At 39.1% G+C, this 17,622-nt stretch overlaps 1 protein-coding gene across 1 annotated transcript in view; it reads right to left on the bottom strand.

Moving 5' to 3' along the window:
• Window positions 1–17,622, bottom strand: part of IFT88 (intraflagellar transport 88) — a 145,225-nt gene that overhangs the window by 90,387 nt on the left and 37,216 nt on the right. The window contains 2 exon segments of the mRNA XM_030307527.1: window positions 6,689–6,775; window positions 16,109–16,179. Coding sequence (XP_030163387.1) covers window positions 6,689–6,775; window positions 16,109–16,179 — 158 coding nt within the window.

Genomic DNA, 17,622 nt, shown 5'->3' with positions numbered 1-17,622 from the left:
CACAAATGTCAAATCATTATGTTATATACCTGAAACTGATGTAATGTTACATGTAAATTATATCTCAATTAAAAAAAAAACAGAAAGCAAGCAAGCTAAGATAGTAATACTTCTGCACTTGACTCTGTAACTAGGTACATGTATCTTGAATTTTTAAAATTCTCTAAGACACAATATAGAAGAGGTCACAGACTGAGCCCATGATTGCTTGAAAGAACACAGAAAAAAGTTCCATGAGGGGTAACTTTGGGTCAAACAAAGACGTTCTACCCCTTAAAGATGTTCAGAAATGAAACAAATGAGTTGAATACCAGAAGACTCCAAGCAGAAATTAAATGGCTACCTAGACGGATGCTACAAAGGGATTCTTGTACTGGGTGGAAGATTCACTTCTCATTCAGCAAATGATCTAAGACTTTTCCAACTCTTCACTTCTATTTACAAAACAGGTTACATCAGGAGACAACAGCCCCTTTACATGTGAGAGCTATTCCCCAGGATAGAAAGTTTTACTTAAGAAATGACATGCGCGACTCTACTTGGAAGATGGCGGCGTAGGAGGACGCTGGGCTCACCGCGCGTCCTGCTGATCACTTAGATTCCACCTACACCTGCCTAAATAACCCAGAAAACCGCCAGAGGATTAGCAGAACAGAGTCACCGGACCCAAGTGCAGACGAGAGGCCCACGGAAGAGGGTAGGAAGGGCGGCGAGGCGGTGCGCGCTCCACGGACTGGCGGGAGGGAGCCGGGGCGGAGGGGCGGCTCGCCGGCCAAGCAGAGCCCCCGAGTCCGGCTTGCAAAAGCGGAGGGGCCTGACGGACTGTGTTCCGACAGCAAGCGCGACTTAGCGTCTGGGAGGTCATAAGTTAACAGCTCTGCTCGGAAAGCGGGAAGGCTGGAGGACAAAGGGAGGGTGAGCTGCGGAGCCCCCGGACGACAGAGCTCAGTTTGGCGGGGAACAAAGGCGCTAGCCAGCGCCATCTCCCCCGCCCATCCCCCAGCCAAAATCCCAAAGGGAACCGGCTCCGGCCAGGGAAATTGCTCGCTCCGCGCGAACACCCAACTCTGTGCTTCTGCGGAGCCAAACCTCCGGCAGCGATTTGACTCCCTCCGGCTGCCACAGGGCCCCTCCTGAAGTGGATCACCTAAGGAGAAGCGAGCTAAGCCTGCCCCCCCTCCCGCCGTGCACCTTGCCTTCCCACCCCAGCTAATACGCCAGATCCCCAGCATCACAAGCCTGGCAGTGTGCAAGTAGCCCAGACGGGCCACGCCACCCCACAGTGAATCCCGCCCCTAGGAGAGGGGAAGAGAAGGCACACACCAGTCTGACTGTGGCCCCAGCGGTGGGCTGGGGGCAGACATCAGGTCGGACTGCGGCCCCGCCCACCAACTCCAGTTATACACCACAGCACAGGGGAAGTGCCCTGCAGGCCCTCACCACACCAGGGACTATCCAAAATGACCAAGCGGAAGAATTCCCCTCAGAAGAATCTCCAGGAAATAACAACAGCTAATGAGCTGATCAAAAAGGATTTAAATAATATAACAGAAAGTGAATTTAGAATAATAGTCATAAAATTAATCGCTGGGCTGGAAAACAGCATACAGGACAGCAGAGAATCTCTTGCTACAGACATCAGGGGACTAAGGAACAGTCATGAGGAGCTGAAAAACGCTTTAAAGGAAATGGAAAACAAAATGCAAACCACCACGGCTCGGATGGAAGAGGCAGAGGAGAGAATAGGTGAACTAGAAGATAAAGTTATGGAAAAAGAGGAAGCTGAGAAAAAGAGAGATAAAAAAATCCAGGAGTATGAGGGGAAAATTAGAGAACTAAGTGATACACTAAAAAGAAATAATATACGCATAATTGGTATCCCAGAGGAGGAAGAGAGAGGGAAAGGTGCTGAAGGGGTACTTGAAGAAATAATAGCTGAGAACTTCCCTGAACTGGGGAAGGAAAAAGGCATTGAAATCCAAGAGGCACAGAGAACTCCCTTCAGACGTAACTTGAATCGATCTTCTGCACGACATATCATAGTGAAACTGGCAAAATACAAGGATAAAGAGAAAATTCTGAAAGCAGCAAGGGGTAAACGTGCCCTCACATATAAAGGGAGACCTATAAGACTCGTGACTGATCTCTCTTTTGAAACTTGGCAGGCCAGAAAGAATTGGCACGAGATTTTCAGGGTGCTAGATAGCAAAAATATGCAGCCGAGAATCCTTTATCCAGCAAGTCTGTCATTTAGAATAGAAGGAGAGATAAAGGTCTTCCCAAACAAACAAAAACTGAAGGAATTTGTCACCACTAAACCAGCCCTACAAGAGATCCTAAGGGGGACCCTGTGAGACAAAGTACCAGAGACATCACTACAAGCATAAAACATACAGACATCACAATGACTCTAAACCCGTATCTTTCTATAATAACACTGAATGTAAACGGATTAAATGCGCCAACCAAAAGACATAGGGTATCAGAATGGATAAAAAAACAAGACCCATCTATTTGCTGTCTACAAGAGACTCATTTTAGACCTGAGGACACCTTTAGATTCAGAGTGAGGGGATGGAGAACTATTTATCATGCTACTGGAAGCCAGAAGAAAGCTGGAGTAGCCATACTTATATCAGACAAACTAGACTTTAAATTAAAGGCTGTAACAAGAGATGAAGAAGGACATTATATAATAGTTACAGGGTCTATCCATCAGGAAGAGCTAACAATTATAAATGTCTATGTGCCGAATACCGGAGCCCCCAAATATATAAAACAATTACTCATAAACAGAAGCAACCTTATTGATAAGAATGTGGTAATTGCAGGGGACTTTAACACCCCACTTACAGAAATGGATAGATCATCTAGACACACAGTCAATAAAGAAACAAGGGCCCTGAATGAGACACTGGATCAGATGGACTTGACAGATATATTTAGAACTCTGCATCCCAAAGCAACAGAATATACTTTCTTCTCGAGTGCACATGGAACATTCTCCAAGATAGATCATATACTGGGTCACAAAACAGCCCTTCATAAGTTTACAAGAATTGAAATTATACCATGCATACTTTCAGACCACAATGCTATGAAGCTTGAAATCAACCACAGGAAAAAGTCTGGAAAACCTCCAAAAGCATGGAGGTTAAAGAACACCCTACTAACGAATGAGTGGGTCAACCAGGCAATTAGAGAAGAAATCAAAAAATATATGGAAACAAATGAAAATGAAAATACAACAATCCAAACGCTTTGGGACGCAGCGAAGGCAGTCCTGAGAGGAAAATACATTGCAATCCAGGCCTATCTCAAGAAACAAGAAAAATCCCAAATACAAAATCTAACAGCACACCTAAAGGAAATAGAAGCAGAACAGCAAAGGCAGCCTAAACCCAGCAGAAGAAGAGAAATAATAAAGATCAGAGCAGAAATAAACAATATAGAATCTAAAAAAACTGTAGAGCAGATCAACGAAACCAAGAGTTGGTTTTTTGAAAAAATAAACAAAATTGACAAACCTCTAGCCAGGCTTCTCAAAAAGAAAAGGGAGATGACCCAAATAGATAAAATCATGAATGAAAATGGAATTATTACAACCAATCCCTCAGAGATACAAACAATTATCAGGGAATACTATGAAAAATTATATGCCAACAAATTGGACAACCTGGAAGAAATGGACAAATTCCTAAACACCCACACTCTTCCAAAACTCAATCAGGAGGAAAGAGAAAGCTTGAACAGACCCATAACCAGCGAAGAAATTGAATCGGTTATCAAAAATCTCCCAACAAATAAGAGTCCAGGACCAGATGGCTTCCCAGGGGAGTTCTACCAGACGTTTAAAGCAGAGATAATACCTATCCTTCTCAAGCTATTCCAAGAAATAGAAAGGGAAGGAAAACTTCCAGACTCATTCTATGAAGCCAGTATTACTTTGATTCCTAAACCAGACAGAGACCCAGTAAAAAAAGAGAACTACAGGCCAATATCCCTGATGAATATGGATGCAAAAATTCTCAATAAGATACTAGCAAATCGAATTCAACAGCATATAAAAAGAATTATTCACCATGATCAAGTGGGATTCATTCCTGGGATGCAGGGCTGGTTCAACATTCGCAAATCAATCAACGTGATACATCACATTAACAAAAAAAAAGAGAAGAACCATATGATCCTGTCAATCGATGCAGAAAAGGCCTTTGACAAAATCCAGCACCCTTTCTTAATAAAAACCCTTGAGAAAGTCGGGATAGAAGGAACATACTTAAAGATCATAAAAGCCATTTATGAAAAGCCCACAGCTAACATCATCCTCAACGGGGAAAAACTGAGAGCTTTTTCCCTGAGATCAGGAACACGACAGGGATGCCCACTCTCACCGTTGTTGTTTAACATAGTGCTGGAAGTTCTAGCATCAGCAATCAGACAACAAAAGGAAATCAAAGGCATCAAAATTGGCAAAGATGAAGTCAAGCTTTCGCTTTTTGCAGATGACATGATATTATACATGGAAAATCCGATAGACTCCACCAAAAGTCTGCTAGAACTGATACATGAATTCAGCAAAGTTGCAGGATACAAAATCAATGTCCAGAAATCAGTTGCATTCTTATACACTAACAATGAAGCAACAGAAAGACAAATAAAGAAACTGATCCCATTTACAATTGCACCAAGAAGCATAAAATACCTAGGAATAAATCTAACCAAAGATGTAAAGGATCTGTATGCTGAAAACTATAGAAAGCTTATGAAGGCAATTGAAGAAGATTTAAAGAAATGGAAAGACATTCCCTGCTCATGGATTGGAAAAATAAATATTGTCAAAATGTCAATACTACCCAAAGCTATCTACACATTCAATGCAATCCCAATCAAAATTGCACCAGCATTCTTCTCGAAACTAGAACAAGCAATCCTAAAATTCATATGGAACCACAAAAGGCCCCGAATAGCCAAAGGAATTTTGAAGAAGAAGACCAAAGCAGGAGGCATCACAATCCCAGACTTTAGCCTCTACTACAAAGCTGTCATCATCAAGACAGCATGGTATTGGCACAAAAACAGACACACAGACCAATGGAATAGAATAGAAACCCCAGAACTAGACCCACAAACGTATGGCCAACTCATCTTTGACAAAGCAGGAAAGAACATCCAATGGAAAAAAGACAGCCTCTTTAACAAATGGTGCTGGGAGAACTGGACAGCAACATGCAGAAGGTTGAAACTAGACCACTTTCTCACACCATTTACAAAAATAAACTCAAAATGGATAAAGGACCTAAATGTGAGACAGGAAACCATCAGAACCTTAGAGGAGAAAGCAGGAAAAGACCTCTCTGACCTCAGCCGTAGCAATCTCTTACTCGACACATCCCCAAAGGCAAGGGAATTAAAAGCAAAAGTGAATTACTGGGACCTTATGAAGATAAAAAGCTTCTGCACAGCAAAGGAAACAACCAACAAAACTAAAAGGCAACCAACGGAATGGGAAAAGATATTTGCAAATGACATATCGGACAAAGGGCTAGTATCTAAAATCTATAAAGAGCTCACCAAACTCCACACCCGAAAAACAAATAACCCAGTGAAGAAATGGGCAGAAAACATGAATAGACACTTCTCTAAAGAAGACATCCAGATGGCCAACAGGCACATGAAAAGATGTTCAGCGTCGCTCCTTATCAGGGAAATACAAATCAAAACCACACTCAGGTATCACCTCACGCCAGTCAGAGTGGCCAAAATGAACAAATCAGGAGACTATAGATGCTGGAGAGGATGTGGAGAAACGGGAACCCTCTTGCACTGTTGGTGGGAATGCAAATTGGTGCAGCCGCTCTGGAAAGCAGTGTGGAGGTTCCTCAGAAAATTAAAAATAGACCTACCCTATGACCCAGCAATAGCACTGCTAGGAATCTACCCAAGGGATACAGGAGTACTGATGCATAGGGGCACTTGTACCCCAATGTTCATAGCAGCACTCTCAACAATAGCCAAATTATGGAAAGAGCCTAAATGTCCATCAACTGATGAATGGATAAAGAAATTGTGGTTTATATACACAATGGAATACTACGTGGCAATGAGAAAAAATGAAATATGGCCTTTTGTAGCAACGTGGATGGAACTGGAGAGTGTGATGCTAAGTGAAATAAGCCATACAGAGAAAGACAGATACCATATGGTTTCACTCTTATGTGGATCCTGAGAAACTTAACAGGAACCCATGGGGGAGGGGAAGGAAAAAAAAAAAAAAAAAAAGGACGTTAGAGTGGGAGAGAGCCAAAGCATAAGAGACTGTTAAAAACTGAGAACAAACTGAGGGTTGATGGGGGGTGGGAGGGAGGGGCGGGTGGGTGATGGGTATTGAGGAGGGCACCTTTTGGGATGAGCACTGGGTGTTGTATGGAAACCAATTTGTCAATAAACTTCATATAAAAAAAAAAAAAAAAAAAAAAAAAAAAAAAAAAGAAATGACATGCGCAATAAGGAAAACTTTTACTTTTAGAATGCCCTATATAGATTTTGTCATATAATATTATTTGCCTGATAAGTAGAAATAAACATTCATAATTACTCACCCTTCTAATAAAATTTTAAAATCAATAAAAGTATGTATTATAAAAACAACATAGCATCCAGTTATACTGAATTTCTTCTCTCTTACCAATCATAACCTACAGCAAAAGATGTTTCAATTACAGGAGCAATGAGTTTTGCAGCTGTCATGATGTATTTTTCTGCCATAGCTTTCCTGTATCAAAGAAACAAAAAAGTATTGTTTAGAAACATGGTATAGAGAGCTTGGATTTTTTTAAGTATAAACATTGTCTGTCAAAGCTAACATACCATCAAAGTCTACTAGATGGACAGCTACACTAGAAATCTGTCCATAAGTCAGGTTGACAACCATGGCTACGAAATGGGACTAGCAAGGCATGACTGCCTTCTGGACCAAATTTAACTTTTTTTTTAATTAAAAAAATTTTTTTTGAATGTTTATTTATTTTTGAGAGAAAGAGAGACAGAGCATGAGCAGGGGAGGGGCAGAGAGGGAGACACAGAATCCGAAGCAGGCTCCAGGCTCTGAGCTCTCAGCACAGAGCCCAATGCAGGGCTCCAACTCACGAGCCGTGAGATCATGACCTGAGCCGAAGTCGGCCGCTCAACCGACTGAGCCACCCAGGCGCCCCAACTCTTTCTTTTTTTCCAGTGCATGCCGACAAATCAAAAAGAAACACTGGAGGAGCACAAAGCTCTGCAGCTGAAGCTATATAACTGCACTGTCCATGGCCATGAAAGGAGAGGGTAAAAATGACCACTGAAGAAGAGTGTGTACGGTTAATGGTAAAACTGAATTACTACATGTGTCCACAGATTTGTCTAATCTGTACCTTTCATATAAATGGAATCATAGATATACAGTCTTTTGTGACTGCCTCCTTTATTTATCATGTTTTCAGGGTTCGTGTTTATTGTAGCATGTATTGGTCCTTCATTTCTTTTTGTGGCCAAATAATACTCCATTATATGGATAGACTATATATTCTTTATCTATTTAACAGTTGTGGACATTGGGTTGTTTCTACTTTTTGGATATTATAAATGCTGCTTCTATGAACATTTGTGTGAAGTTACTGTGTGAATGTATGCTCTAATCACCTAAGAAGAGAAACTGTTGGGTTAAGTATGAGGAACTTTTGCTGAAGAACCTTTGCAGGAACTTCCAAACTGTTTTCCAAAGCGGCTGTAGCATTTTACATTCCTGCCACCAGCATGCAAGATTTCAATTTCTCCACATCCTCACCAACATGTGCTATTATCTGTCTTTTGATTAGTCATACAAGTGGGTATGAATTGGTACCTGGTTGAGGTTTTGAATTGCATTTTCCTAAGTATAGAAGTTAACACATCTTTTCAAGTGCTTACTGGGCATTTGCATACCTAGTTTGAAGAAATGTCTACTCAGATCCTTTGTATGTTTTTAACTGGGTTATTGGCCTTTTTATTAGAAGAGTTCTTTTTATATTGGAGAAATAAGTCCCTTCTTGGATACATGGTTTGCAAAAATTTTCTCCCATTCAGTGGGCTTTCACTTTCTTGATGGTGTCCATTGAAGAACAAAAGTTTTAATTGTGATGAAGTCCAATTTACCTATTTTTTTTCCTTTTGGTGTGCTTTTGGTGTCGTATCTAAGAAGTCACTGCCTAACACAAGATCAATAATAATTACTTGTTTTTTCCTCACAGTTCTAGCTCTTATAGTTAGGTCTATGATCTATTTTAAAGTAATTTTTGTGTATGGTGTGAGAGAGGCACAACTTCATTCTCTCCCATGAGGATATTCAATTGTCCCAGCACCTTTCATTGAAAAGACTATCTTTTCCCCCATCGAATTGTCCTGGCACTTTTGTTAATTATAAATACAAGAGCTTATTTCTGGACTCTCAATTCTATCCTGATTTCTATGTCTATCTTTACGCTAACTAGCATAAAGTACTACCACGCTTGATTGGGGTAGCTTTGTAGTATAAGCCCTCCAACTTGGCTCTTCATTTTTCAACCTGTTTTGGCTGGTTTGGATCCGTTATATTTCCATATGAGTTTTAGGATCAACTTGTCACTTTCTAAAAACCAATGCTCGGATTTTGATATGGATTACACTGCATCTATAAAGTAATTTGGGGAGGACTGCCATCATAACATTAAGTGCCTACCCACAAAAATGGGAGGTCTTCCCATTGACCTAGCATATCCTTCAACAAGTCTTATAGTTTTCAGAGTATAAATTTTACATTTCATTGTTAATATTATTCCTAATTATTTTTTATGCTACTGTAAATGCAATGACGAGTTTAATTTTGGATACTTCACTGGTAGTATATAGTACATCAATATAGTATTGATGCTTATATTTTGATCTCTTACTCTGCAAGCTTGCTGAACCTACTAGTTGTAATTGTTTTTTAGTGGATTCTAAAATTTTATGTAGGATACTCCATGTATAAGATCATGCGGTCTCTAAACAGACATAGTTTTACTTTTCTTTCCAATCTGGATGTCTCTTACTTCATTTCCTTGCCTAATTTCCATAGTTAGAACCCCTAGAGCAATGTTGAATAGAATTGGTAAGAGTGAATAATATCTTGTTTCTGTTTCCTTATCTTGTTTCTGATCTAAGGGGGAAAGCATTTAGTCTTTCACCATTAAATATTATGTCAAACTGTGGGTTCTTCATAAATGTCCTTTATCAGATTGAGGAACTTCCTTTCTACTACTGGCCTCTTGAGGTTTGTTTTGTTTGTTTAGCATCAAAGCACACTAGATTTTATCAAAAACATTTTTAAAATTTATTTATTTAAATTCAAGTTAGTTAACATACCGTGTAGTATTGGTTTCAGGAGAATTTAGTGATTCATCACTTACATACGACACCCAGTACTCATCCAAACAAGTGTCCTCCTTAATGCCCATCACCCATTTAGCCCAGCCCCCCCCCCCACCCTCTAGCAACCCTCAGTTTGTTTTTAAGAGTCTCTAAAGGTTTGCCTCCTTCTGTGTTGTTTTTTTTTTTTTAAGTTTATTTCTTTTGAGAGAGCGAGAGAGCGAGAGCACATGCACAAGCAGGGGACGGGCAGTAAGAGGGAGGAGAGAATCCCAAGCAGGGATTCCCAATGAAGGGCTTGAACTCACAAGCCATGAGATCATAACCCGAGTGGAAATCAAGAGTCGGATGCTCAACCGACTGAGCCACCCAGGCGCTCCTCTGTTTTTATTTTTCCTTCCCTTCACCTATGTTTACCTGTTTTATTTCCTAAATTCCACACGAATGAAATCGTATTTGTCTTTCTCTGACTGACTTATTTTGCTTGGCATAATACACTCTAGTTCCATCCACATTGCTGCAAATGGCAAGATTTCATTCTTTTTTATCTTCTTTATCCGTTCTTCAGTCGATAAACATTGGGTTCTTTCCATAATTTGGCTAATTGTTGATAGCACTGCTATAAACACTGGGGTGCAGGTGCCCCTTCAAATCAGCATTTCTGTATCCTTTAGATAAATGCCTAGTAGTGCAATTGCTACCCTAAGGGGCAGTTCTACTTCACATTTTTTGAGGACCCTCCATACTGTTTTCCAGAGTAGCTGCACCAATTTGCATTCCCACCAACAGCACAAAAGTGTTCCCCTTTCTCTGCATCCTCACCAACATCTGTTATTTCCTGAGTTAATTTTAGCCATTCTCACAGGTGTGAGGTGGCATCTCATTGGGGTTTTGATTTGTGTTTCCCTGATGATGAATTATCTTGAGTATCTTTTCATGTGTTTGTTAGCCATCTGGACGTCTTCTTTGGTAAAGTGTTCATTCGTGTCTTTGGTTCATTTCTTGAAAGGATTATTTGTTTTTTGGGTGTTGAGTTTGGTAAGTTCTTTATAGATTTTTGATACTAACCCTGTATCTGGTGTGTCTAATATCTTCTCCCATATTCTTGCTAATATCTTCTCCCATTCCGTCAGTTGCCTTTTAGTTTTGTTGGTTTCCTTCACTGTGCAGAAGCTTTTTTAACTTTTTAAAAATTTATTTGAAGAGAGAGAGAGTTTGTACACATGTGGAGGAGAGGCAGAGAGAAAGACAGAGAGAGAATCCCAAGCAGGCTCAGTGCTGTCAGCACAGCATCCTATGTAAGGCTTGATCTCACAACTGTGAGATCATGACCTGAGCAGAAACCAAGAGTTGGATGTTTAACTGAATGAGCCACCCAGGCGCCTCCAGAAGCTTTTTATCTTGATGAGGTCCCAGTAGTTCATTTTCCCTCGCCTCCAGAGACAGGTCTAGTAGAAGTTGCTGCAGCCAAAGTCAAAGAGGTTGTTGCCTTGTTTTCTCCTGTAGGATTTTGATGGTTTCCTGTCTCACATTTAGGTCTTTCATCCATTTTAAATTTATTTTTGTCTATGGTGCAAGAAAGTGGTCCAGATTCATTCTTCTGCAGGTCGCTGTCCAGTTTTCCCAACATCATTTGCTGAAGATACTCCACTGGATATTCTTTCCTGCTTTGTCAAAGATTAATTGGCCATACATTGTGGTCCATTTCTGGGTTCTCTATTCTGTTCCACTGACCTATATGCATCTGTTTTTGTGCCAGTACCATACTGTCTTGATGATTACAGGTTTGTAATGCAATTTGAAGTCCAGAATTGTGATGCCTCCAGTTTGCGTTTTCTTTTTCAACATAACTTTGGCTATTTGGTGTCTTTTTTGGTTCCATACAAATTTTAGGTTTGTTCTAGCTACGTGAAGAATGCTGGTGTTTCTGTGACAGGGATTGCATTGAATGTGTAGATTGCATTTGGTAGTATAGACAATTTAACAATATTTGTTCTTCCAATCCATGAGCATGGGATGTTTCTCCATTTCTTTGTGTCTTCTTTAATTTCTTATACAAGCTTTCTATAGTTTTTAGCGTGCAGATCTTTTACCTCTTTGGTTAGGTTTATTCCTAGGTATTCTATGGCTTTTGGTGCAATTGTAAATGGGATCGATTCCTTGGTTTCTCTTTCTGCTGCTTCATTATTGGTGTACAGAAATGCAACTGATTTTCGTATGTTGACTTTATACTCTGCAATTTTGCTGAATTCATGTCTCAATTCTAGGAGTCTTTTGGGTTTTCCACATAGAGTATCATGTCATCTGTCAAGAGTGAAAGTTTGACTTCTTTCTTGCCGATTTGTATGCCTTTTCTTTTTGTTGTCTGATTGCCGAGGCTAGGACTTCCAGGACTATGTTGAACAACAGTGGTAACAGCGGACATCCTTGTTGTGTTTCTGACCTGAGGGGGGAAGCTATCAGTTCTTCCCTACTGAGGATATTATCTGAGGGTCTTTCATATATAGGCTTTAGAATGTTGAGATATATTCCTTCTATCCCTACCTTCTTGAGGGTTTTTATCCAGAATGGATGCTGTATTTTGTCAAATGCTTTTTCTGCATCTACTGAGAGGATCATATGGTTCTTATCCTTTCTTTTATTAATGTGGTATATCACATTGATTGATTTGCAAATATTGAACCAGCCCTGTAGCCCAGGAATAAATCCAACTTGATCTTTTTCTTTGGTTTAAACTGAGATGATGATGTGGTTTTGTCCTCTATTCTATTGATATCCTTTATTATACTCATTGTTTTTTAGATCTGTTGTTTCTTTTTTTTTTTTTTTTTTGTCTTATTTTGGTATCAGGGGAATACTAGCCCCATAAAATGAACTATCTTCTGGAATAAACTGTATGGAACTGATGTTAATTCCTAGAACTCCCTAGTAAAACCATATGGGCCTGGAGATCTCTTTTTGGGGTGTTTCAAAATTACAAATTAAATCACATTAGGTGAGTTGTGGTCATTTGTGTTTTTCCAGAGAGTGGTCCCATTCTGTCCAAGCTGTCAACTTTATGGGTACAGGGTTGCTTGTAGTATTCCCTTATTATCTTTTTTGATGTCTGCTAAGTCTGTAGAGATAGATCCTGTTTTGTTCCTGATACTGGTAATTTGTGTCTTCTCTATTTTTTGTCAGTTTTGCTGTAAGTTTCTCAATTTTATTGATCTATTCAAAGAATCAGCTCTGTGTTTCATTGATATTTCTTTTTTTCAATGTTAATGATTTCTGTTATTATTTCTTCCTTTGGCTGATTTTGCTTTTCTTTTTCTAGTTTATTAATCTGACAGCTTAGAGTATTAATTTAAGGCTTTTCCACTATCATTCTAATTGCTTTCCCTTATGTGTTGTTTTTCTTTGTCTTCTTTCAAGCCTTTTTATCTTTAATTTTCAGAAGTTTAATCATAATGTATCTTCACATGGATTTCCTTGGGTTTACTCTTTTTGGTATTAATCATTTTTTTGTATTGTATATTTATTTCTCTCGTCAAATTTCGGGAATTTTATCAGCCACTATTTCTTTAGCCCAATCTCTTTCTCCTCTCCATCCAAGACACAGATAATGCGAATGGCAGGTCTTTTGGTATAGTCCCAGATATCACTTAGGCTCTCTTCATTTCTGGTTTTTAGTCTATTTTCTCTCTGTTGTTCAGACTGGGTAATTTCCATTTTTCATCTTCCAGTTCACTGAATCTTTCCATTTCCCTTTTATTTTCCTGTGGAGCCCATCCACTAGGCTTTTTATTTGAATTATTGTATTTTTCAAAAAAGTTAAAATTTTCCATTTGGTGCTTCTTTATATTTGCAGAGACTTCTTTTCTGAGGGTTTTTACTTTTAAATTTGCTTTAAGCATGCTCATAGTTGCTTGCTGAAGCATTTGTATCACGTTTGCTTTGTCAGATAATTCTAACATCTTTGTCCTAACAACATTGGCATCTATTGATTAGATTTTTCATTCATTTGGTTTGAAATCATCCTACTTCCTTATGATGAGTGATTCTTGATCAAAACTTGGACATTACATGGAGCGCATGGGTGGCTCAGTCAGGTAAGTGTCCAACTTTGGCTCAAGTTACGATCTTGTGCTTTGTGAGTTCGAGCCCCACATCAGGCTCTCTGCTGTCAGTGCGAAGCCCGCTTCAGATCCTCTGTCTCTCTCTGCCTCTCCCCTACTCACACTCTCGGTCTCTCTCAAAAATTAAAACATTAAAAAAAAGCTTGGATATTTCTACATTATAATACTCTGAATTTTTATTTAAGTCTGTTTTAGCTGCTTTCTTGACACTGCTCTAGCAGGGGGAGAAGAGACACCACCTTATGAGTGCCAGATAATAGATGTCCAGGTTTCCCCACACGGCCTTTTTTGATACTCGAGGCAGGAAGAAGTCCTTGTTTCTGCTGGATGGGGTAGGAGTTCCTGCTTCTACCACGATCCCTATTGACACCATAGTGGGGTGGCCTTGTTACCACTGAGTGATGATGAAAGTTTTGATTCTCCACCATTTTCTCCAATACCAGAGAGAGGGGAAGGAGTGCTTCATTACTCTGATGGAGTAGAATTCCAGGCTCCCCATGTGCTATCTGCTGAACCCAAAGACTGCTGGGACTCATTAAGGATCTGTGGAGATTAAAGTCCTGGCTCGCTACCTGGTCTTTTGGGATATGGAGTGTCTCCTTACAGCCTTTTCAGAGTGGGAAGCCAGGCTCCCACTTGACTTTTGTTGGCAGGCACAGGAGTGGGGCCGTAGTTTGTGTGCGCAGTATTTGTCTAAAAGTTTTCAGTCTCGATAGACTATTCCTTTCCTTGTCCTCTGGCTAGAAAATTGGGCTTTCCTTGGGGCTTTTTGTTTGTTCTCAAAAATATACCCACTGATGTTTTCTAACTGGCAATTTCTTCGCATACAAGTCTGGGAAAGATGAGGGGGCTCACTGCCATGTTGTTCCTCAGGTCCTGAGGTCCTTTGCTGATCTGCCCTCTTCTCTCCACCTTTCTTCTTGTATTTTATACATAATTTCCAAGGTTTTCATTTGTATTTAGTGGGAATAACAGGGAAAACTATGTCTACTCATCTTCCCAGAAGAAGTCAGTTATTTTTAATGCTAAACTAATGTTTTAAGTTCGAGAGTGAGAGAGAGAGAGAGGGAGAGAGAGAATACATGTGTGAGAGGGGGAGGTGCAGAGAGAGGGAGAAAAAGACTTCCATGCAGCTGTACTGTCAGTGCAGAGCCTGATATGGAGCTCAATCTCAACAAACTGTGAGATCGTGACCTGAGCTGAAATCAGGAGTCAGACAGACGCTTAACCAACTGAGCCACCCAGGCACCCCTAAACTAATTTTTCAAGTTAAACTAATTTCTGGGGTGCCTGGGTGGCTCAGTCGGTTGAGTGTCCGACTTTGGCTCAGGTCATGATCTCACAGTTGGTGAGTTTGAGCCCCACGTCGGACTCTGTGCTGACAGCTCAGAGCCTGGAGCCTGCTTCGGATTCTGTGTCTCCCTTTCTCTCTGCCCCTTAGCCTCCTCATGTTCTGTCTCTCTCTCTTAAAAATAAAATAAAAACATAAAAAAATTTTTTTTAATTAAACTAATTTCTAAAAATTAAGGACCTTCCACGCATATGATGAAATCTTATTCAGCCTTATAAAAGAAGGAAATCCTATCACATGCTACAACATGGAAGGACCTTGTAGACATTATAAGTGTACCTTGTAGACATTATAAGTGTACTATAATTTCATTTACATGAGGAAAATAAAGCAAATTCATAGTAACAGAAAGGAGAACGGTGGGTGTTTGGTGCTGGGGGCAGGACCTGGAGAAATGTTGTTCAATGGGTAGAGATGCAGATTACGAAGATACAAAGAGTTCTGGGGTGAAATAAGTGAAGGGGATTAAGAGCACACTTATCGTGGTGAGCACTGAGGAATGCACAGGATTGTTGAATCGCTATATTGTACACCTGAAACTAATATAACATTAATTACACTGGAATTACAAATAAATAAATAAAAATAATTTAAAAAATTAAAAAATAGATTTAGCATATGACCCAATACCTACACACACGAGTTCTGAAGACTGGTTATAAAACGTGAATGCATTTAACACTACCAAACCATGAAGTCTTTCTTATGCATCATGATTAAGATGGTAAATTTTATGCTATGTGTATTTTACCACAATTTAAAAAATTAAAGGCTCTCTATTGTGTGATATACTTCTAATATACCTGTTGCATGTTCAATACATATTAGAACTTTCAAACCATAGTTGGCAGAGTCTAGGTACCATACTGGAGGAAGGAAGAAAAAAGTACAATTTTGTCTTTGGGAGTTGAAATTTAATTGGGAAGCTGGACAAAAATACATAAAGATACAATTTTTTAAAGAAAGGTAGTATAAACAAAGTTGCAACACTGCACCAAATGCAGAGGAGAAGTGAATTACAAGAAAATAGTAAGAGTAACTGGGTAAGAATAACTGGGGTCAGCCTGAGGACTGTGATTACTTAGGAGAAAAGAGAATCTAGTCATGTACAGAATTGGTGAAACAATAGCACTATTTAATATACTGAATATAACAAGTCTTGAGAGAAATAATCAGAATGTATATTTAACTCATAAAAATTAAACCTATGTTACTAAAGTGTGCAAAACATTACCGTTCACGTTCCATTTGCCTTAGATGATCATTTTTTATAGCTTCAATTACTAAGTTAGTATGTGGATCATCCTGGGAAAATAAAATTGGGAAAAAAGTGATTAATTCAGAAGCAAATACTGAGAACTTGGATTTCTTTTTTTTTTTTTTTAATTTTTTTTAAAATGTGTATTCATTTTTGAGAGACAGAGAGAGACAGACCATGAGCGGGGAAGGGGAAAGAGAAAGAGGGAGACACAGAATCCGAAGCAGCCTCCAGGCTCCGAGCTATCAGCACAAGCCCGAGGCGGGGCTTGAACTCACAAACCGTGAGATCATGAAGTCGGACATGAGCCACCCAGGTGCCCCTAAGAGCTGAACCGACTGAGCCACCCAGGTGCCCCTAAGAGCTTGGATTTCTAATCAACCACACCACTAAGTTAGTTAGTAGAGTAAATTAATCTTTCTAAACTGTTTTCCCTTATGTAAAGTAGAACTTTTCTTATTCCTGATTATCTATCACATTCTCCTTGAACTAACAGATTCTGAGCAGCTGATAAAAGGTCAGGCCAGATAGAACAGGACCAAGTACACAGAAGCTGTGGGATATTATAAATTCTAAACTCAAATGTAAATGATTTAATGATCATCAAATTACTTAGTAATCCATATCTCTACTCTTTATTAAAAATAGATTTTTTCACAACATAAATTTCTTCTCAATAAAAACAATATATATAATTAATGTTTACATAGCACATCTATGTTCCAGGTACTGTTTTAAGCATTTCACTTGCATTATCTCACTTAATCCTCACAACCCTATGAAGTAGGTTATTATAAATTCCTGTATTGTATATAAAGAACTGAGGCATAAGAAGAGTTAAGTATTGTATGGTGCAGCCAACAGCTAGGCGGTAATACCCTTACAATCTATTAACAAATCTATTAATTCAATTTATGAAATTGGCATTATTCTCTTATTTTTGATCTATAAATACAGGCAATTTCATACTGTTTGGTTTAATAGAAAACAATATGGCAGCATACCAATAATTTATATGTAAAACTCTGGAAAATATTTTAAAAACATTAAGAAAAATCATCTCACTCCCTGGAAACTACTGTTTCTATTTTGGTGTATTTCCTTTCAGTTTGTGTTCATGTATGGGTGTGTGCATATCTTTTTTTTTCATTTGGTTTTTCACTTAACATTATATAATATTTCCTCAGGTCTTTGAAAATAGGAATTTTTTATTATGCTCTACCCTATGCATAAGGATAAGGAACTACTTCTTTTCATTTGTGACATATTTAGTATAGTTTGAGCTTCCTCTGTTCATAAATGACTGAAAAAAAATAGTAAAAAAACCAAGGATTTAGGGGTTCCTTGGTCAAGATATTATACTTAAGGAATGACATCTAATCATATTTTTGTAAGATTTTCCCTTTTTTCAATAAAATTGTAAAGTCAGTTTTAACCATAATCTCTAGCCCTATTTCAACAGAGTCCCATTCTCAACCATTTAACTTAAG

The sequence above is a fragment of the Lynx canadensis genome, chromosome A1 (assembly GCF_007474595.2).
Source record: "Lynx canadensis isolate LIC74 chromosome A1, mLynCan4.pri.v2, whole genome shotgun sequence".
In the NCBI taxonomy this organism is placed as follows: Eukaryota; Metazoa; Chordata; class Mammalia; order Carnivora; family Felidae; genus Lynx; species Lynx canadensis.
This window is presented reverse-complemented; position numbering and strand designations above follow the sequence as displayed.